The sequence below is a fragment of the Amaranthus tricolor genome, chromosome 3, assembly GCF_026212465.1.
Source record: "Amaranthus tricolor cultivar Red isolate AtriRed21 chromosome 3, ASM2621246v1, whole genome shotgun sequence".
NCBI lineage: Eukaryota > Viridiplantae > Streptophyta > Magnoliopsida > Caryophyllales > Amaranthaceae > Amaranthus > Amaranthus tricolor.
This window is the reverse complement of record NC_080049.1, coordinates 20,114,026-20,138,698: the sequence shown is the minus strand read 5'-3', so window position 1 is coordinate 20,138,698 and position 24,673 is coordinate 20,114,026. Positions and strand designations below refer to the sequence as shown.

The following is a 24,673-nucleotide window of genomic DNA, read 5'->3' as shown; positions in this document are numbered from 1 at the left end:
ACTCACACTATCCTAAAGTACAAAGAATACTTTTCTGAGTTGAAGATGGTGAAAGAAGATGTCACCACAATCTCTGGAACCACTACACTAATAGAGAGATATGGAAAAGCTCAAATAATACTTCATAATGGGACAAAGCTAGTAATTAATGATGCTTTATATTCGAGTAAATCTCGACGAAATCTCATAAGTTTCAAAGATGTACGCCAAAATGGTTATCATTTAGAAACAATGACCGAAACTCATACTGAATATTTATGCATCACATCTGAAAAATGCGGTAAGAAAAGCATTCATGAAAAATTACCAGCATACTCATGGGATTATATCGCATTAATATAAAACCGGTTGAGATAAACATGGTGTCTAACCAGAAATTTGATAATAAAGAAATAATAAATTTATGGCATGACCCTGGTGTGGGAATGATGCGAAAAATTATTGAAAATTCAATTGGGCATCCAATGAAGAAAATGAGAATTCCCCAACCAAATCAATTATCATGTTCTGCATGCTCACAAGGCAAATTGATAATTAAACCATATTTAAATAAAATTGCTACTGAAACTCCTAAATTTCTAGAAAGAATTCATGGAGATATATGTGGGCCAATTAATCCTGCTTCTGGGCCATTTAGATATTTTATAGTATTGATTGATACCTCAACACGATGGTCACATGTAAGTCTCCTACAAACTAGAAATGTGGCATTTGCGAAATTACTTGCTCAAATCATTCGATTGAGAAATCAATTTCCAAATTATATAATTAAGCGAATAAGGCTTGACAATGCCGGAGAATTTACATCTCAAACTTTTAATGATTATTGCACGTCAATTGGAATTGACGTAGAACATCCAGTAGCTCATGTTCATACTCAAAATGGTCTGGCTGAATCATTGATTAAAAGACTCCAATTAATAGCAAGACCACTATCAATGAGGTCGAAATTGCCATCATCTGTGTGGGGACATGCAATAATACATGCATCGTCATTGATAAGATTGAGACCAAGTGCTTATCATAAATATTCACCATAGCAATTAGTGCATGGTCGAGAACCAAATATATCACACTTGAAAATATTTGGATGTGCAGTATATGTCCCTATTGCGCCACCCCAATGTACAAAAATGGGTCCACAAAGAAGGATGAGAATTTATGTTGGATTTGAATGCTCATCAATTATCAAATATTTAGAACCAATGACTGGTGATTTATTTAATGCTAGATTTGCAGATTGTCATTTTAATGAGACAATATTCCCATCCTTAGGGGAGAGAAAGTGGACCCAAATAAGAAGGAAATAGATCTCACATGGAATGCAATGCATTTGAAAATATATGATCTAAGAACGAATGCTTCTGAACAAGAAGTTAGAAAAATTGTCCATAATCAATATATTGCAAACAGATTACCTGATGCATTTGTAGAAACAAAGCAAGTGACAAAATCATATATTCTTGCCGCAAATGTTCCGGCGCGAATTGAAATTATTCCCACTGATAATAAAACCACTGAAAATGAATTTATTGCACGCCGGAAGCGTGGAAGACCACTTGGTTCAAAGGATTTGAAACAAAGAAAATCCAAAAGGTTGAATGAAATGGCAAATATTATCAATATTACTTCTTCAATGAATTGTAAAGAAACAAGTTTTGGAGATAATGATGAAAATCTCAAAGAAGAAGAAAATAATGATATCAAAGATAACAATGAAATTTCGATTAATTACAATTCAACAAAAAGGCAAATAAATCGAAAGAATGTTATTGTTAATGATGCACTTGCTCATTCAATCGCCATCGAAATAACACTTGATGAAAATGATATAGAACCAAGAACGATACAAGAATGTCGGTGTAGGAATGATTGGCCAAAATGGAAAGATGCTATTCAAGCGGAATTAATGTCACTTGAAAAACGAGAAATTTTGGACAAATTACCCAAACACCAAATGGTATAAAACCGGTCGGCTATAAATGGGTGTTTGTAAGAAAAAGAAATGAAAAAGATGAAGTGGTCAGATATAAGGCACGACTTGTAGCACAAGGTTTTTCCCAAAGACCAGGGATTGATTATGAAGAAACGTATTCTCCAGTAGTAGATGCGACTACACTAAGATTCTTGATAAGTCTAACTGTCAGATATAAGGCACGACTTGTAGCACAAGGTTTTTCCCAAAGACCAGGGATTGATTATGAAGAAACGTATTCTCCAGTAGTAGATGTGACTAAACTAAGATTCTTGATAAGTGTAACTGTCTCAAACAGTTTGCAAATGCGACTTATGGATGTTGTGACCGCATATTTATATGGTTCACTTGATACAGACATTTATATGAAAATCCCTGAAGGACTTAAGTTGCCAGAAAACCACCAATCACGAGAAATGTTTTCCATAAAGCTGAAAAAGTCACTTTATGGACTAAAACAATCTGGAAGAATGTGGTATAACCATCTTAGTGAATATCTCCTGAAACAAGGATTCAAAAATGACCAAATCAGTCCTTCTGTATTTATTAAACGGACTCAATCAGGATTTTCTATAATTGCAGTTTATGTTGATGATTTAAATATCATTGGAACTCCCAAAGAGCTTGAACAAACTACAAAATATTTGATGAAAGAATTTGAAATGAAAGATCTTGGGAAAACAAAGTTTTGCCTTGGATTACAAATACAGCACTTAAGGGGTAGAATCTTTGTGCACCAATCCAACTATACAGAAAAAGTCCAAAAAAGATTTCATATGGACAAAGCTCATCCGCTGAGCTCTCCAATGATAGTGCGATCATTAAAGCCAAAAGATGATCCATTTCGACCTTGTGAAGAAGACGAGGAGATTCTTGGCCCTGAAGTGCCATATTTAAGCGCAATTGGAGCTCTGATGTATCTAGCTAATAATACAAGACCTGATATTGCTTTCGCTGTTAATTTATTAGCTAGATATAGTAATTCACCAACAAAGAGACATTGGAGCGGAATAAAACATTTGTTGCGCTACCTTCGAGGAACTAAAGATCTTAGACTATTTTATAGATCAAAGCAAGATGCTACTCTTGTTGGATATGCAGATGCTGGATACTTATCAGATCCCCATAAGGCTAAATCACAAAATGGATATGTATTCACATATGGAGGTACCGCAATATCTTGGAGATCCACGAAACAAACACTGACAGCTAAATCATCAAACCACGCAGAATTGATCGCCCTTTATGAAACAAGTAGAGAATGCGTTTGGTTAAGGTCAGTAATTGGTCACATTCAAGAAGAATGTGGGATAAACTCGATAATAAATTCTCCAACTGTAATTTTTGAAGATAATACCGGTTGCATTGAACAAGTTAGTGAAGGCTTCATAAAAGGGGATAAAACGAAACACATAGCACCAAAACTCTTCTTTGCACATGACCTCCAGAAGTACAAAATAGTAAAAGTCAAACAAATTCAATCAAGTGAAAATCTTGCAGATCTATTCACAAAGTCCCTTCCATCAAAGAGATTCGAGCAACTTGTATATAAAATTAGAATGTGTCATCTACGAGATATCTGTTGAACTCAGGGGGAGAATCATATTTATTGCACTCTTTTTCTCTTCGTTCAGGTTTTTATCCCATTGGGTTTTTCCTGACAAGGTTTTTAACGAGACAGTATTAAATAGAAATATTGTAATAGTATATATATATTTTTTACATAATTAGAATGCATTCAAGGGGGAGTGTTGAAATATAGTGTGAAAGGTAATTAATTAATATAGTGTGAAAGGTAATTAATGAATTTACCCTAATGTGAATGCATTCAATGTAATTGTGGATGAACTTGCCTATAAATATGGAAGTTTACCATTGTAAAAACTACACCAATGAGTAAAAACATCTCCATCTTCTAACTTTTACTCATTCTACTTCTTCCTTATCAGTTTTAACAAATTGATCATTTTTACATTACTTTGGCTTGGGATTATTGTGTTTTGACGTATAGTTGTTAATTTTACAAATAATATTTTGTCAAAATTACTGAACTTTTTTTTTTAATTTCATCTATTTGTTGGTGCCCTTGAAATTCTAATCTTGAATCCGCTACTGTGCTTTAAAAAAAATAAAATCATTTCCTTTGCTAGTAAGCATTTATGAGAAATGGAATATAAAATTTAGCTTTCTTGGTAGGGGTCTATCTATTTGGGGTCTTTTTGACCGGCAACTATTCTCATTTTACGAATATGATTTTTACTATCTCTCCCATTAGAATTGAATCAAAGAAAAAGTATATATATATATATATATATATATATATATATATATATATATATATATATATATATATATATATATATATATATATATATATATATATATATATATATATATATATATATATATATATATATATATATATATATATATATATATATATATATATATATATGAGTTTTTGAAGAATAAAATTAATAATGGTAAGATATGTAGAGAAAATAAACTATGTAGATGAAATTTAAAAATAGTTAAAATGTATAGAAGAGATTTAAAAAAATAATAGATTATAGTAAAAAATATAAACGATGCAAATTGAATGGAATAGAGGACTTTATAAATGGCATATAGAGTATGATGATATGGTATAGTATGTAATAGAAGTATAAAACCTGGGATATATCTTTAGATTGCCTTAATGGAGAATGTAGTATAACTATAAAGCTTTAGAGAAAGCACATGACGAGCATCAACATCTTTGGTCCAGGAGCTTCCTTATTTTGTTTCACACCACTGGACACGAAGTTGGTTGATAGCGACTAATTACGTGTTGCTTCTCTATACTACTGGAATTATTCTTTTGCCACTTATTCTCTTTATCAATTGAAATATTTTTTCTGATTTTATGTTAGCTTGTCTTCATAATGAATTACTTTATACTCATGTAAATTGAACTGAATTAACGTGATATAAAACATAAACCATGCGAAATTATATTAAAACTGAAATTAAATCGTGAAAATAACACAACTTTGTTTGTCTAATATTTTTAAAAACATATAAATAAATATTTGAAAAAAGAAACAAAGCTAACAATTGGAGTGTCTACTTAAAACATTTACTTGTCTATTTTAATGAGATACTAACGATCCGTTTGGTTAGTGGTACTAAATGGTGGTAATTGAAATGATTTATAATGTAAAATTTCATTAAAAGTTTCATATCATTTCCATGGTAATAATGAAACTATAATCACAAAAAAGTTTTTTTGTTTACAAATTGTCATTACCACCTATTACCACCTAATACCACTTTTCCCAATGGTAATGTATTGGAATGAATTTTATGAAGAAAATAAGATGATTGAAGTTGGAGAAGCATCTCCATCAAGGTAGCCAAGACATTTTTCAAACAAAATTACACTAGTTTTTCATTCTCATTACCATTGTTTATTACCATCTACCAAACAGGCCCTAAGAACCTTCCTAAAATGAAGAACAAGATGAAAATACAAGAGAAAACATAGAGTAAATCAATGCATACAAAATAAACAATGCAAGAACACAAAGATGATTGATGAGATATCATGGGTACCTCCCCTTAAAAAAGATTGTATTTCATCAACTATCAACAATGCATTAATGAAACAAACCCTCACAAACCTTGAGAAGAACCTCTCAAAGACTAAGCTATCACAAATTCTTGTATAAGACTGTCTCAAAGTAAAACACACCTCATATATGGGTCAAATAGCCTAACAACACAAGTTATTAACTTATGGACTCTTTGTTTTGAAGTCGTTTCACTGAAAGATGGTTTCTCACAGAGTAGCACTAAAGATACCACTTTTGATGGAGATTAGACACACTATCTAATACAAAGCTATATAGGTTTTGCAAACCCCTTTTTCGTTGTAATAGCTTCCACACACTATTCTAATTATTGATTTTAGTCCTTTATATAGGCTACTAAATCAAAGGAATAAACCCTAAGACTAATAGACAACTTGTCCCCCAAGTATCGCGCAAAAGAAAAACTTGAAAATTGACCTTGCACTGAGGTGCTCCGAAAAGCACTATATGTGCTCGAATGAACACCATTCCATTTCCATTTGGTGTCTTGTTCTGTTGGCTGCCTCATTCAAGTCACCTTCGCTCCTCATGCCTCGTTTAAGGCATGATGAAAGACCCTTTTAAAGCACCTTCTTATCTTGTTCAAGGTATCCTATATGTACCTTATTTATAAGTTTTAAGGGTTGCCTGGATCGCCTGGATCCCTGGGAGAACCATAAGGGGTAAATAGTTCAAGGAAAATAATGCTAGGGAATATTAAAAGGGAGAAAAATATATTGGGGCATTAAAAGTACTTAGTTTGACATTTTTTCCTTCATTTCTTTTCTTTGCCATTTTCAACCATCTCTACTTTCTCCTTCTCTTTTCAACCATATATCTTTCGTAAACTTTCATTTTTAGAACTCTCTTTTCTCTCTCCTTCACTTGCATTACATCCCCATGCACAATATAATTCTTCAATTTAATGTTTTGATTTTTTACATTTTCAATTATCTTTCAATTTCTTTTATTTAATTTTATTTTTGAAATTTAATTTGAAAATCTTTGTTATCTTATTATCTAAGATTTTAGGTTTGATTTTGATCGAATAAACTAAAAAAGTAGAACATAGAAAGATGTGAAATGAAAAGGAAGAAGAAAGCTTGAATCAACAAGTCAATTTTGAGAAAGAAAAAATTTACTTTAAGGAGAATTAGTGTAAATATTTACCCACTAATTGAGGGTATTAGAATACCCCTCTTGCATTTGCTCTTAATCCAAACATATAAAAAATTTTGAAATATTTACACCTTTATTCTTTACCCCTAATACCCTCATTCTAGGCAACCACTTAAAATAATTCAAACCTCAACCTTCCATACTTCCTAGCACATCCATCTTTCAAACTTGGTATTAGCTTTGCTAAGTTAAATGGGCCCATTGGTTCAAAAATCCAAATTAACCTATCATATAATCCACAAAAATAAATCCTTTCCAAATTCAACTCTAGTTGGGTGGAGTAGATCCAAGTCATTAAACGTCAATGGACATGCATAAAGATTTGAGTTTCAGATTGATTAATCAAACTGCGTTAGATAATCTTTAAATCTTAGTCAATCTTGTACTTGCTTAATAAATCTTTATACAAATCCCGCTATTTTTCTGACATCAATTAGAATGACATTCTCAAAACAAGTAACCTATACTTGAGGCGTATCTCACTGTCAGAACTCAGACCGCCTCGTACACCAACTTGTGATACAAAAAATTCTACCTGTGGTTGCTCTTTTTTTAAAAAAAAATAAAAATAAAATTTTTTTGCTAGAGTAACTTATTGTTGAAATAAATTTATGTTTTTCCTGAACTTATTCTTACTGAAATTTTTGCTTGAAGCGACATAAGAACAACCTAACATTACGGTTTTCCTCCTAAAGAACTTGTTTAAAATATAGATGCTTACATTATATTTATATTTATAACAATTAATTCATAGAATAAAAAATGAAGTGAACATTATTTATCAACTAATTTATATATAAAATTATTAGAATCAATTTTAAGAACACAAATTGAACTTATAAAATTTGAAGTTCTTAAACTACAGAGTTCAAATTTAGTATTGGTTATCTATTATAAATATGGACTTTTTCCACTCTCATGGAAATTACAAATTCGTGTTATTCACCAATCGCATGCTTCGATGCTGCATTTCTCTCTTCCAAAATCCTTCGCCCCATGTATCTGCATGTAATAAAAAGTAAATAATTTAATTTATCTTTTTAATTATTTTGCAACTTATTTTTTTATCTCTTCGAAATTGCCATAATAACGGAAAACTTAAGTATTTTTCGTCTAATTATATATTTACTTTAGGTTACTGAATATAGAGAGAACTTATTTAAGGATATAACATAAATTGTGTTATTGATCTCAAAAACTTTCGCATATAGAAGTAGTTATTTTCGACATATTAGACATCAATCTTTCACCCTTATGGCATTCGTTCTGACCAGCTACGGAAATGATTGAATTTCCTCACTCTTTGTATGTAAAGATTCTCTAACTTACCACGAATCAAATAAAAAAAGTAGAAGGTAAAGTTGCATTGGTCATAAAATCTCTAACTCATATTCTCAAATGAGACGATATCTAAATGTGTATCCGAGCCGACAACATTGAAATTTTTTTAAGAAGTAATATTTTAAGAAAGATGATGTAGAAGAAAAAATTGTGGGTATCTGGCTAAATGTCCATAACTAATATACATGTTTTAAGTTTAGGCCATAGGTATTCTGTTTGGGCCACAAGTTTGCTTAGTTTCTTTTTGGGCCCTTCTCATATTGGCTTGATTTATTTGTTCAGTTCGTCTTGTATGAAATCGTTTCACTATAAGACGGATCATATAATTAGTCAATTATTGTAACTGATCACTTTAAATTGGTAGTCTCATTTGTGTACTAATGTATTAACTTGAATCTAAGTTTAAGAAAAGTGCTAGAATAGAGTTACAAGCCCTATAATAATCCTGACAACAAGTAGGCCTAAATAAAACAAATAACATAAATTCTTAAATGAGATGTATTTATTAAGTTTAATGATTTTTAGTTATTATATTACTTTGATTAAGTAGCCTTTTTATATTTTTTTAATGTGAAGTTTTAAGTCAATTAATGAAATTATGTATAACTTTTAAGACATAAAATCTCCGTCTGAGTTAAAACGTTGTTGTTGAATGTAATTTTCGACACAAACGTATATAAATCGAGGGAAAGAAAGTGAAAGCATACCTTCCAAGCATCATAACAGTAGCTTGAGGATTGGTTCCAGGAGAAGCATAAAAAGTAGAACCATCAACAATCCTTAAACCACTAACATTATAAACCTTATAATCTTTATCAACCACTCTACCAACTTGACAACCTCCATGGTAATGCCATATTGTCATTACCGTATCCTTACAAAACTGCTCAAGCGTAGTAAATTCCCCGGTGTCGTTAGCCGGTCTCTGGCACCGATTTAAGGGGAGGCTGAGCATGGTGGTTAAGAGATCTTCCACTGGTATTTCCGGGTATCGAAATTTCGAGAATGATTTAGAATTAATGACCTTTACTATGGTTTCCATACCTTTAACACACCTTATAAGATCTTCCTTTTCCTTAAAGTAATTGAATGTTACAGAAGGGTTGTCTTTAGGGTTTATGGTCTTAAGTAAAAGGTGCCCTGAAGAAAGTGGTCCCATGATTTTCTCAAGAATTAGGCCTGCATATAAGGTTTCATCTCCTGAATCTGAGTTTATCATTTCTTTTTTACCATTTATTAGTCGAGTCTTTTCATGTTTGTCTTGGTTGCTTGAGGGTTGGCTAGTCTGCATATGAAATCAAACCTTCAGAAATTAACTTTGTTTCTGACACACCACCACCATCAACTTCATTATCATTATCATTATCATCATCGTATTCAGTGTATTTCACACAAAATTTATATTTAGGGTCTGCAGCGGGAAGAAAGGTGGCAACTCATACCATAAAAAAGGATGCGGCTAAAGAGTCCCTCGACTCAATAAAGATCCTCAAAAAGAGAGATTACTGCAACTAAAAGAATCGAGAGAAACTAAATCTACAAGCTAAGCTTGCATCTTACTACACAAGTTTGGCCCTTAAAACACTTAAAGCTTAAGCTCATGAGTAAGATTTTAAGATCTATAATATAAATAAAAGCCACTTATTTTAATATCACATGTTACAATCCATTTAAATTTTTCCGTCAAAAAGTACAGAAAGGGTAAAGAAATTAAATCATACAACTAATTAAAGGAGTTGTCAAATTCGACATGGCACTCTTTTAAATGCCCAACTAAATATTAAGGTTTAAGTGGTCTAAATAAATGTCTAAGTATATACTAAATAAAGTAAAACTAGGATAAAATAAATTAGGAAAAAAAAAATTTAAAAAGAAATTTATGACAGCACTAGGACGACTATTATGAATGCTACAATAGTTCTAAATTGATATCGTTTGTAAAGAAATTTTGCAACTTCGGCAATATTTAGAATATTAAAACATTTGACACTTTAAATTTTAAACCTAACACATAAAGAACGCATATTTAAGGAAATTATCAAATGCAAAAATGAAATTATTTTATTTGTCAAATCTGATAATCTTGTAAATAATTGATATAAGAAATTGGTCAAACAATAATTCATTATTAACAAAAAATAAAACATTTCACTTGCAATAATTTGAAAAAATATATAAGTAAATATATAAAATAAAGATCGTGTACAAAGAGGTGTTTTAAAACTTCTAGTTGTTAGTTGGAATTATATTTAAAAATTATATAAATAAAATATGAGAAATTATCAATGGTATCCCTGTGTTTTTGCACTTTATTTTAGGCACCCCTATGTTTTTTAGATTATCAATGATACCCCTAACATTTTATGTTAATTACAACCATGACATTATTCAAGTTTTTGTCGTTATCTTGCCATTAAATCCTTTTAAAAAAAACCATAGTCAGTTTAAGGTAAATAAATAACAAACTGACCATGGTTTGTTTTTAAAAGGATTTAATGGAAAAAACTTGAATAACGTTACGGTTGTAATTAGTATGAAATGCTAGGAGTACTATTGATAATCGAAAAAACATAGAAACAGCAAAGATAAAGTGCAAAAATACAGGGATATTAATGATAATTTCCCCATTAAATATTTATAAAAATTTAATTTTTGGTTAAATATATATGATTACTTGCATGTTTATATATCTAAATGTCTATCATAAAATCGTTAGATATTGAAATTTGGAATCTGATAGTGACGCTCTATAATAGTTACTCATTATTTATAAATCTAATATTTTACATATCTTGATACTTAAAAATCCATGCATTGCACGGATTTTCGTACTAATATCCAATAACAAAACCAGAAAATATTTTTTCCATTAATATTAAACAATATATTTTTGAAGATGATATAAAAATATATCATGCCATAAATATATGTATTTATATTGATATATTTACAGGATATATATATATATATATATATATATATATATATATATATATATATATATATATATATATATATATATATATATATATATATATATATATATATATATATATATATATATATATATTTATAGTGTATCATTTAATTTATTCAAATAAATTAGGTTTACTTGTAAAAAAATAATAATTAAATTAAGATATTTTGTGCATTTGCTCCGAAAGTTAAACTAGTATATATCCAATTTCTTTTGGCTTGAAATATATGAATTTATAATTTCATAATACTCAAGAGTCTTCCATATTAATTAATAAGTTGAACTTTTAAAATTCGTATCATGTTGACCTTTCTACAAACTTCTCTTAAGTCTAATAATATAAATAGAGCATTAGATAATTATAAAGTTTGCTACGTACTTTTCATCTTCGTTAGTCCTATTATATTTACTATTATATTTTCTTTTTTAGAAATGTTGCCATCATTTTTATTAATTTATATATTTGTATTTTTCTTTTATAAATATCATTCATACAAATTCTACTATTATTGTACTATTATTCGACAATTAAATTATTCCTTAATTATTAATATTTAGACAGAATCTTCTCATAAAAAAATATACGTAAAGAGGAAAAGAGTACAAAAATACACTCATATATACATACTTTTAAGTACACCCAAATGCAAAATAATCATCATAATTAAATTAAATCATCTAACCTAACAACAACTTTCTTGTCACATATCGCATGCCCCACGTTTGGCCTAATATGGATATGTTGATGTCACATTTATTCTATATAATTTCAACTAACATCAACGCGTTGATTTAATTAAGTTTTACATATTCAATTCTCTATTTAGAGATAAAAAAATTTAAGTGATAATATCAATATTTATAATACTGAAAAAAAAAATCAAAATGTTACTTTTTTTTTTGGATGTAAGCTTGGAAATATCTACAAATAATTGGAAAAGGAAACAATCATTTCTATAGAAGCCATTAAAATTCTTATTCCAAAAAGAAAAACTTTCAATCACTAAGATAATCCATAATTCTAAATGTAATATTTAATTCATAGTCAATACATAATAAATAGTTAATTTAAAAATCAGCAAAAAAATAATTCTGTTTCTTAAATTAAAGAACAAATTAGTGCAGGAAAAAAGATACTAACATTCAGTGTAACAACTAAATTTAAGAAGCAAAAATGATTAAGAAGTAAATACATTCAGTTTAACAACTAAAGTTGAGAAGCAAAAATGATTAAGAAGAAAATACTTGTCACATTAAACTTATTGGTAAAGTTTGTATTTTAAAATTGTTTTATATATTATGGCTAATATGTCAAAAGAAATATAGCTGAATGAAATTTTATTTGAATCGTCTTTGACATAATTCAATAATATCAGTTTTTATGAGTGATTTTTAATTCTATATAGTTTAAAATATGTACGCTTAAAATTACATATTGAATTGCATAAAAAGTAAAACGTAGCAAGTATTATGAAGTATTATGAAATGGAGTAAATACCTTATAAGATGTTGGAAGAGAGTGAATAATGGAATTGGCAAAGTTAGCACTACTAGCAGCTTCAATGTAACTACCAAAGTCAGTAATCCCAACAGCTTGGATGAGGGAAACTTCAACAGGGGTTGGTGATGGTATTATTACAGCATTCATTGGATTATCAGTCATTCCTTGGCCTACCATTGGCTGATCCACCATTACTTTAAGCCCAAGTTCCTTAAGATGGGCTGCAGGCCCAATTCCACTTAACATCAATAATTGTGGGCTTCCCATTGAACCTGCTGATAATATTATCTCATTCATATTCCCTGCTTTTACATATGCTTTGTGTTTTATTCCCTTTGAGTCCCTGAATATCACTCCATGTGCTTTGGGTCTCTTCGAATATTGTCCTGTCACATCAATATTTTTGTTTAATACTCGCTCCAATTTACTAGTAATGTGACATTTGCTTTTTGCATCCGATTAATTTCTTACTCTTAATTTGTATTTTATAATTAATCTGTAAGTTAAAACATAGTCAAGTGGGATTTGTATTATTCGTCTCAATGCAAGGATTATTTATATCAACTTTTCATTATTTTTACTTATGCACAATTAGAGGTATTAATGATTAAATAAGTACATTAGATAAAGTGCATAATGCAAATGTAACATTAATAGTAAATTAGAGGGAGTACTTTTTTCAGTTTGTCTAGCTTATCTCATAAGACATTAATCAAGAGATATTAACTTAATAATTAACCAACATCATTTAAGAAAATTCTTAATTATAATGATTTTTTTTATTTATATTAATTATTGTAAATTAAAAAAAAATATTTATGCAAATCATCATAATAAATAAAGTTTATTAAGCAAGGTAATTGATGTCTTTCCCTTGAAACATATGTTACATAAACATAGTTTTTTTTTATACTTTTAGTTACAATTAGACATGCATTTTAAACAAGTTGTGCATAGAGAGAAACAAATTAATTAATTATTACAATAAACCAAATCATAATAGCCTAGCACGATTCTCTAAATAATTAGAGATTAGGTTTTTTAGCTTAGCTATATTTATATACCGGATAAACAACTCACTACTAATAAACTTTAAGTAGTGAAATTCAACTCACCCAGACAACAAACAAATTCTATTTGACTATTAGTATTAAATAGTTTATCCACCGACGAATCAATTAAAATGTTTTAGCTCATGTTTCTATTCACATTTAGGATTCTCTTACTTGAATTGTAGGCAATAAGTAAGGTTACAAAATTAAATACATGAAGCAATTTATTTTACTTAGTGAAACTCCCTATGCTTTAAATTTCTATCCATTTTTATTTTTGGCCAAATTTGTAAATGGTCCCTAAAAGAAAGTATTTTCAAGATTTATGATACTTATCTATGGTTTTATGTTGTATATCTACGTCAGTCAATGGTACATCTTATTCTCTGTATTCCTGTAATCCTATGATTCATGGTTGGGAAACGTATGTTTTAAGTAACATTTGTTTACTACATACTTTATTATCAGTTTAAAATGTAAACAAATGTAAGTTTGCTAATTTTCATCTAGAGTATTTAATCCCACCTATCACCTAAATCTTATTTTATATTTTCTTGCTAATGTATAACTAGAAAAATATGTTCAACTGAAATTTTATTTAAATTTTTTTATTGCATGGAAATTAACTATTATTAGTTTATATTGGAATATACACTTATATAAGTCACTTGCTACATTTTATATATTGAATTTTCTCTTAATTAATTATTATTTTATTAACAGCGAACAATGTCTTGAATCGTCTAATAGAATAATCAAGTTTAATTTGATATTTAATGATTTTAGTGGTTTATTTAAAAGCCACTAATTAACATAAAAGAATAAAGTGATTTCAAAGTCAATTACTGTTGAATTACATCCTAAATTAACATAAAATATAAATGAATCTCTTTTGCGCATGGCCACAAGGGCCCTAATATTCAGCCCACACAATATTCAATTGTTGTATTAAATTAGTGTTACCTCATAAAAAGTGATCAAGATCGGCTATTAATATGAAAACCAAAAAATGACACAAATAAAATAATAATAATACAAAAATAGTAAAAATAAATTAAAGGGTGGTTTGGACAATTACCTTTGGTTTTAAAGAGTATCTTATGAACTGTAGCAAACAAATAAACAACAGTGGCATTAGGATGTGCATACTCCAACAAATCAGCAGCAGTATGCCTTTTCCCATTATGATCAAATATAGTCCCCCCAATCTTAGTACCAATTATATGATCATAAGTAAACCCATTATACGGCTTAACACCAACTTCCACCAATCCATCTCTAAAAGCTGATTGAAATTGCAACATTGGAGGCTTAAACGCCACCTTTCTTTCAACCCATGTGTATGACTCATTCACTAGCGCACCTTCCCAACCAGCCTCCGCAACATAATCTGTGCTCGCCCGAGTGTAAAATCCTGCATTCAACGCTGAGCCGCCCCCTAGAACGCGCGCGCGGGAGCTCACTACGCCATCCTCGGACACGAAGGGCTGGGCTGAAGAGGTCGCGGATTCGTCGTCCAGGTTGGCTCCGAATTTACTCATTTCTTCGACGATCTTGTTTCCGTATGGGGCTCCGCCTCGCTCTAGGACGAGGACGTGAGCCCTTTCGGAGAGGGTGGCTGCTAAAGCACAACCAGCTGTGCCGCCACCGATGATGATGTAGTCGTAGTATGAGACTTGTGGTGCGAGTGTTGCTAGCTTCATAAAAGTGTAGTTTGGAGCTGCATATGGTATTGTTTTTGGTACAAAAAGACAATTTAGTTAAAAAATTTTAATTTAATTATTATTGTAAGTTAAAGCTCTAGCCACTAGAAAGTGTTACAAGTTTGTAAGAGATAGGGAGTACTTTCTTTGCTGTTTGAATAAGCTAAGGTACAAAAATCAAAAATGACAAATATTTATTTTAGTAGTTTTACGGAAATATAGGAGGTAATTTTTTTATTTTTTTTTAAGAAAAAAAAAGTGAATTCTCACTTCAACTTTTGTTAATCTTGCAAATTGTCACTTAGACACTAATTTCCTCAATTTGAATATACATTGTCACTAATTTATATTTTATTTAGTTGAGTTGTCAAATTAATTACTTATAAAAAATAGCGACTAATATGAAGGTAAACTATAACTCGAATTGTCTAAATCCTTTTATTTTTAATAACGAAAGAATTATTCAAGATAACAAATTAAAAAGTATGAAATTAGAAAAATATATGTAGTATAAAAAGTTTCATTCCCCCGCCCCAAAAAAAATGCCTAAAAAATCATATATGGTCCCATATTAATACATTATTTCTATTGAAAATAATTTCTTAGGAGTTTACAAATCTTATACTCCTATATGTTAAGTTTATAGCTTTTAAATTGAAAAAAGAAAACTGGTATATCTTGAAGAGTATATATGTGAATATATAAATTTTCTTCAAACAAGTTTAAGATATAATTTAAACTTGTATGGAGACTAATACATAATATTCTATGAGTATATACATGTTCTATTAATTCATATAATACTCGCATACCTTTATCACAATAACAATAAGAGAAGAATAAAGACATGACACCAAGAAGAGAGAGTATAAGCTTCCATGATTCCATATTCATGACTTTTTGCTATTTTTTGGTGGCTACAAATTACTACATAGAATTTGGTGGTATCAACATAACTTTATATTCTAAAATCTAATCATAAGATTAATGCCCAACTTCCAACTTCCACGAACCCTTCTAGTAATGGGGCCATCTAGTGTTTGTGTGAAAATATATATGCTAGTGAACTACTACTTATGACCTTTTTATTTCTTGATTTTGTAATATCATTTTACCTTTTTAGTTTTAATATAAAATCGTAATAATTAAGACAAAATGCAAGTGAAAGAAAACAATAATTCAGATGATAAGAGAAAAAGAATTTTGTAAATAAAATTATGTACTACTATAAAAAAAATATATATAATAAAAAAATAAAGATGGATGAAAATTTTATATAGCTAATTTAAAGAGATGGATTAAGTATTTGATAAAAAAATTTAAGTATAGTAGTTAGTAGATGTAACCCAAAAAAATTGCATTTATTTGCGTGAGCGGAAAACTACTTGAGAAAGGCTCCACCAAATAATTGAAGTTTGTATGATCTTCTCTCAAAATAAAATTCTACGGTAGGACAGGACAATGTCAATCTTATGCATTACACAATTTTATCACAAAATATATTGAACACTCAAAGAAGGACAATGTCAGCGTACTTGTAATTTTGCAAGCATTTTTACTGTGGGTCCGTTCTATATTTTCAATTTGTATAATGTCTTTGTTACTTTTTTTTTTTAAAATTTTTGTCTACAGATTTTTCTGATTTTATCTTCTTTTTAATCATATTCATACGATTTAAATGTTACCACTATCTTTTAGTCTTTTTGTTAATATTCTATGTTGCTAATTTATGGGACTAAAAAACTATTGTATAAGGTGTATAAAATAGAGTAGATTATGTGTGCTCTAAGTACCTCTATAAAATTGCAGCAACACACACTGTTGCTCCAATGGAGATTAAAAGTAAGAAAGAATGTGTAGATATGAATTAAAAATAAAAATGATGAATATGATATATAAAATAAAATCATTACAAAGTCAAAAAGATCAATCAAAATATAAATATTGCAAACTCATGGTAGTAAAAATTATATTGTCTTATGCAATTTTTATGAGTTTTAATTTATCTGTGTGCTACACTTTTTCCAATAGTTAATGTTGCCATTTGCACTTGAAAGTAAGAAAATTTATATAGAATAATTTAATTTTTTATTCATTTTCTTACCATAATCCAATATATTGACTAATCCTAAATAATTCAAATTTTAATGGACTTTTGCTCGGACACATTGCACCCGAGTAATTGGCCGTAACCTATGTACTATGTCATATTTTGTTAAAACAAAAGAAAACTAAATATAATTTTTTTTTAAAAACCCTGTTACCATGTTACTTATGGTGTATGTATGAAATGCTTATAGTGAATTGCCTTCCATTCAGACATAGCAAGAACAATGCGAATTGAGAGTTCATACTTTTGGTGGAAGTTGGCCAGTTTATCTTTACTTGTACTTCCTCCGTTAAATTGATTGCAACATTTTTCTGTATTGGATGTTTTACAATACTTAAAACATTATCATTTTTGACAAAAAAAAATAATTATAAAATTCTATATTTTACCCCTATTTTATTCACAATTCATACGTCATTAACTTTTTACCTCTTATTATTGGGTTATTATAACATTATGCACTTTAAAATTGTACTAAAAGCGATGTTGAAAGTAAATACAAATGTAGATACCTTTTGATTCTTTTTGTAGAAATGCTAATAGATGATCGAATGCAACAAGAGGGGGGTGAATTGTTGTGTATTATGTTTAAGATTTTTTCCCCTAATTTTTGCGAAAATATAATAAAATAAAACTTAAACATAAAATGAAAAAGATAAAAGGAGACAAAGATTTTACGTGGAAACCTTCTTGGCCTAATAAGAAGGAAAAACCACGACCCCCCGGGATTTCAAAATTCTCACTATGCTTTAGGCAATCAATTACAATCACATAAAACAATTTGCTTCACTTGAAGCTTCTTTACTGTAGGCCTATTTCTCTTTCTCTTCTCTTTCTCCTTCTCTTTCTCTTCTCACGCTTTTATTGAAGCTTCTCTATTCCCCTAGACTTCCCTTAAGTCTAGTTACAACAAAACACATAAATACCCTTACAAGGCCAATTTCTCAAGAGGATAAAAATTAAATAATTGCTTTAAGAAAAATATAATAAATTAATTGGCATTGAAAAGCTGAAAATATTTTTCTTAATAGATCTCCCTTAATGGACACTCTTGGATGGATTCCAGGTTTAAGCAAAGTTCCTCCTATTTATAGTGGGAACAGCCAGCAGTTACCTTAGACACACCTACCACTTCCTACACGTTCTCAAAAGAAAAAGATAGTGGAATTGCCAAAAAATAAACGTCCGGCTGTCATTTGCTCAAAGAGGAAAACGGTTCCATCAAGCTAAAAATAGCATAGGAGTTAAAACAAAAGATCCTAAATAATAGGAGATCTCATCTAAAGAAAAGAATAAGTCTTAGGCTATTTTTAGATAACCTAAAAATAATTTTGCCAACCAATTTATTAATTAATTATGCAATTAATTTAATTCTTAACCGTTACATCAACTTAAAAACAGAAAATAATTAATTCGCAATTCTCCAGTCGATGTTTTCTTCAGACCTGCGTCGTGGGAACAGTGTACTGTCTCCATCTACAACTTCTGTCAGATTGTCAACTTTGGGAACAGTAGACCGTCTGTCTACCTCTAACGTCCTAAGCATTTATCTAACTTCTTGGATATTCTAAGACACGTACAACTTCCACGAACCAAGTCATAGGCTTCATCAACGATTTCAACAAAATTGGATATTCACCTACAAAACAATCTCTAAAATATATTTGTTTATTTAAAAGTGAAGTCATCATCAAAACCTAAGAGGCCAACAAATTCCCCCCTTTTGATGAAGACAAACTTATAAACAAACTTAAGTAAAATAGAGTAAAACAAAATTTTTAGAGCGTATTAGAGATTAAAGCAACTCTAAATAACTTAGCAAATCAACTCGTTACAATATAATTTACCAAGCATGCATAAAACAATTTACTCTATATTAAAAACATAATATCAAATATGTTTTCAAATAATTTTCCAAAAACAGTTAAATTAAATTAACAGAAATCCAAATTAACACACAAATCCATAAGTATTATAAAAAGTAACAGCTTTGAAGAAAACAAATTCAGAACAACACTTGATCAAAGTATTCATAAACTTAACAACACAAATCCATAAGTATTATAAAAAGTAACAGCTTTGAAGAAAACAAATTCAGAACAACACTTGATCAAAGTATTCATAAACTTAACAACACAAATCCATAAGTATTATAAAAAGTAACAGCTTTGAAGAAAATAAATTCAGAACAACACTTATCTAAGTATTCATAAACTTAACAACACAGATGAATTTAAGCTGGTTTCATAATCATTCATAATCACAATCATCACACTTATGCACATTAACTTCCATTATGGTAGCAATATAAATCAATAAAGATATGGAGAAGATATGGAGACTGACTACTCTTAAGTTTGTGCATTCTCTTCCCCCTTTTGTCATCAATCAAAAAGAATTGGGAGTATCAAACCACAACACAAACCATATAGATTTGTCATTGAGGAAAACAAGAAACAGTAAACGAAAGCAAGCACCATAAAAAGCAGTCCAAATATGCATATAGTTAATCATCACAGACCAGAAATAAAAACACGAAGAAAATTGTAGCAGTTGTTCAACAAAACAAATACAATTTTGTACCCCATATGGTACAAAACCAAAAGTGAAATTGTTTGATAAATGTTAGAGCCAACAAATCATTAAAAACATGGGAAGAGGAATCAAGGAGCAGTCTCTTTTTCATCTATGTATTCGGTCTGCACTTCAACAGTATCCAACTTTGCACCAAGACGGTTCTCCATCAGGGTAAGTTGATCAACGATTGAGGCAAGTGAGACTCGAATTTTATCTTGAAAAGCATTAAATTGAGACTGTAGGTCAAGGAGCTTGGAAAGTATGAAGTTTGAAGAAGCTGCAGGAACAAAGTCAGAATTTGCACAACCAGTACCTGGTGAAGACTGAGATGGTGGTGGTGTAAATTGAATAGGTGATGAAGGTGGTGATGGATTTTGATGTGGTGGTGGAGTGGTTGGCTTGGGAGAAGGAGGTTTAACAAAGGTAGACTCAGGTATGGTGTTAGATGTGGTTTCACCAATCATAGTAGCCTTGCGTTTCGAAGCTGACCTCCTACTCTTCCTCTGAATTAACTTAGCCTTTTTCCTCATTGCTATCACAATCTCTTCATCACTTGAATCACTGCAGAGATTGTGATGAACATTATCTTCCAGGGCGTCCTCTTGTTCTTCTGTTTCCCCCTTACTTGCTTCTCCATCCTGTTCTCCTTTTTCTCTTTTTTCAACGATGTCAGTGGGAACAGGTTCTTGCTCCTTCATCTCTTTTTCCTCCTTCCTTGATTTCTCCTTTTCCTCCTCTACCCCTTCCTCTTCTGATCCAACTTCAACAACCTCCTCTAAATCATGCATTATCATCCCTTCATCATTTAGTTTTAGATGCAAATTTTGTAAACATTTATCACCTATTTTCATGTTAGGACCCATTGGGAACTGCAAACCATCTAGAGGTACACTAAATTTATTGAAAATCCATGTTAACAGTCCTCCATATCCCACACAACTTTTCTTTTCAATGCAATCTGACAAATGAGAGATCATTAACGAAGGAAAATTTATTTTAATATGATTTTCCATGCAATAAATTAAGGTTGCATCACGCAAACTCACTTCACTACGTTTGGAATTTCTAGGTAAGATGAATCTGCGTGCAATGTTATACAATAATTTATGCAGAGGAGACAAAACGTTGTGACTAATCTTTCCCTTCTTTTGATCTACCCCTAAAAATTTCAGAATTTTTCGTTCATTAATGCCAGAGAATGCTATCTTCGACCCAACATAATAAGTATCAAATCCAACATTAGGAACATTTAACCATTCCCCTAATATAGCACTATTAAATTCTATTTTCACGTTCTTAACAGTACTAGAACACATCCCGTAATCATTAGAGAAATTTAAAATAAATTCTCGCATAAGGTTTGGAAAAATTGAGTTGCAACTAAAATTGGACATCAATACCTCCCATTCTTGATTTTGTAAAATGTCATGCAGTTGAGGAAAATGAGTAGAATCATATCAGTACTTATCTAACCCGAACCCTACTGACATCTCTTTTGATACTTCTTCAGCACTATTTGGATCAGCATGCTTCGAACATTTGGCTATTCTAGAAGATGAACCACTTTTTGGAGTGGGGATTTGGCGTTTGGTACCGGCATGCTCAGTGGAGGGTTTAGGTGTTTCATTTGTAGTTTCAGTGGTTGAGGATGGTGCAGCATCAAGTAAAGGTGGAGGATGAACCACACTGAGAAGTTGTGGTTGAGAAATTTTTCCGGTTTTTGGGGTTTTTGAAGATCTTGGGGTTTTCATTTTGATCTTGAAATGCTTCGAGAGGAAAGGAAGATGACGATTGCTTGAGGAAGATGAGAAAGCGTGAGTGTTGTGATGTAAGAGAAGGGTTTAATAAGGGGTTAAAATGACGGTTACCCAAAGGTCCAATCCTTTAAATGCTTTAATCATTACATTTGAAATCAAGGATTGATGAAGAGTTGGGACAAATCCAAATAAACCAATTCCCATTATTTTGATTTAAGTTGACCATATATTAGAAAGAAAATATGAAAGAAAAATGAATGATGTTATTATATTATATTATATTATATTATATTAAAAAATAACGAACATACACTGCTTTGGTCTGATCAAATTAAAACATGCAATCAAGAAAACATTAATAGTACGTACTTTATTAACTGTATACCTGATCCCTTCAATAATTGATTTTCAATCAAGATTTTGTGGTTGATTTCACCTTTTCAATTTCATGATGCTTCATGAAGAACTCTTGTTTTCAACTTTAGTGGAGCTTGATCATACCAAGTTCCAATCTCATCTTTTCATATTGTTCCCTCGAAAGCGGTTTGGTCAAGATATCTGCAACTTGTTCATTAGTGTTAACATGCTTTACAACAATATTTTTATTTTCAACATTATCTTTAAGAAAATGATGCCTAATGTGGATGTGTTTTACTTGTGAATGATGCACTGGATCTTTAGATATACATATGGCACTGGTATTATCACAATAAATAGGAACACAATCAAATTTAATACCAAAATCTCTTAGCTGCTGTTTTATCCAAAGCATTTGGGAACAGAAAGCTGCTGCTGCTACGTATTCAGCTTTGGCTGTGGACAATGCAACAGTGTTTTGTTTCTTGGAATTCCATGAAACTAAACATGAGCCAAGAAATTGTATCATACCTGATGTACGTTTTCTATTAACTAGATCACCTGCATAATCTGCATCACTAAAACCTTTCAAATCATAGACATCACTTTTAGGATAATATAAGGACAAGTCATCTGTTCCCTTCAAGTATCTCAGAATTCTTTTTACTGCTGTAAAATGTGATTCTTTGGGGTTAGATTGAAATCTAGCACATAAACCAACACTAAAAGAAATATCAGGTCTACTCGCTGTTAGATATAATAAAGAACCAATCATGCCTCGATACATTGTTTGATCTACATTAATTCCATTTAGGTCTTCATCTAATTTAACATTTGTAGCCATGGGTGTGTGGTTTGTCTTAGCGTTGTCTAGTCCATACTTCTTAAGAAGTTCTTTTATGTATTTTTGTTGATGGATAAAAATACCATTTTCAGTTTGTTTAATTTGTAAACCAAGGAAGAAATTTAGTTCTCCCATCATGCTCATTTAAAATTCTGTGCCCATAAGATTGGCGAATTCTTTACATAACAAGTCATAAGTAGCACCAAAAGTAATATCATCAACATAAATTTGAACAACCAAAATATCATAACCTTTATTCTTAAAGAATAAGGTTTTGTCAATTTTTCCTCTAATAAAGTTATTTTGAATCAAAAACTTTGACAGTCTTTCATACCATTGCCTAGGGGCTTGCTTCAAGCCATATAAAGCTTTATCAAGCTTGTAGACATGATCAGGACAAGAGGTATTTTCAAAACCTGGGGGTTGTTCAACGAAAACTTCTTCATCAAGAAAGCCATTTAAAAAAGCACATTTCAAATCCATTTGATATAATTTAAAGTTCATAAATGCAGCAAAAGAGATTAAAATTCTAATAGCCTCTAACATTGCTACCGGAGCAAAAGTTTCGGTGTAATCAATACCTTCTTGTTGGTTGTACCCTTTGACCACGAGCCTTGCTTTGTTTCTTACAATTATTCCGTGCTCATCTAATTTGTTCCGAAACACCCATTTTAAACCAATTACCTTTTTGTATTTTGGTTTGGGTTCCAAGTGTCATACTTTGTTTCTTTCGAATTCATTCAATTCATCTTGCATGGCAACTATCCATTCGGAATCTTTTAGAGCCTCCTCGTGGTTTTTAGGTTCAAGTGATGATAGGAACGCAAAGTGTGCACAAAAGTTTCTGATTTGGGACCTGGTTTGCATTCCCTTATTTATATCACTGATAATCAAATCAAGAGGGTGGTAACTTTGATATTTCCAAGGCTTAGGCACAAATTCTCTTGTGGGAACAGAAGCATGTTCTGTTTCATCTGCTTGATTATTGTTCTGTTCAGCTTTTGGATCTGCTTGCTCGTCTGTGGGAACAGCTGGATTGGAGATGGTTTGCTGTTCCTGAAATACTGTCTGTTCCTGATTATTATCATTCCTTTCTGCCTCTTCTAGGATCAGTTGTTCATCTGCTGTTCCTTCATCTAGCATTTTCGTTTCTTCATCATCGTCTTCTAGATGAGCAAGACCTATTTTCACATGGTTGTTTTCCTGTCCACTTGTTGAGAAGTTAAATTCATCAAAAATGACATGAACTGACTCTTCTACACTCATTGTTCTTTTATTATATACCCTGTAAGCTTTACTATGTGATGAGTAGCCAAGAAATATTGCTTCATCGCTTCTTTCATCAAACTTGCCTATACTTCATTTTTCATTAACATGTACAAACATTTGCATCCAAATATACGAAAATAGGAGATGTTTGGTTTAACACCTTTGAGTAATTCATAGGGTGTTTTTGAAGAGATTGGTCTTATTAACACACGATTCATAATATAACAAGCAGTATTAACGGCCTCAGCCCAAAAATTTCTAGGTAAACCGCTAGCAATCAACATGGTTCTGGCCATTTCTTCTAAAGTTCTATTTTTCATTTCTACCACACCATTTGTTGTGGTGTTCTAGGTGCGGAAAAATTATGATTAATTCCATGTTCATTGCAATACATAGTAAAATTTGAATTTTCAAATTCTT

The 24,673-nt window shown here is 30.6% G+C and overlaps 1 protein-coding gene across 1 annotated transcript; it reads right to left on the bottom strand.

The window, feature by feature from the left end:
• Window positions 1-7,446: 7,446 nt before the first annotated feature.
• On the bottom strand, window positions 7,447-16,347 carry LOC130808702 (protein HOTHEAD-like). The gene is made up of 5 exons (XM_057674163.1): window positions 16,152-16,347; window positions 14,715-15,356; window positions 12,582-12,970; window positions 8,814-9,391; window positions 7,447-7,767 (listed from the first exon to the last, which is right to left on the bottom strand). The coding sequence occupies exons 1-5, from the start codon at window positions 16,231-16,233 to the stop codon at window positions 7,704-7,706; spliced, it is 1,755 nt and encodes a 584-aa protein (XP_057530146.1). The 5' UTR covers window positions 16,234-16,347; the 3' UTR covers window positions 7,447-7,703.
• Window positions 16,348-24,673: the final 8,326 nt, after the last annotated feature.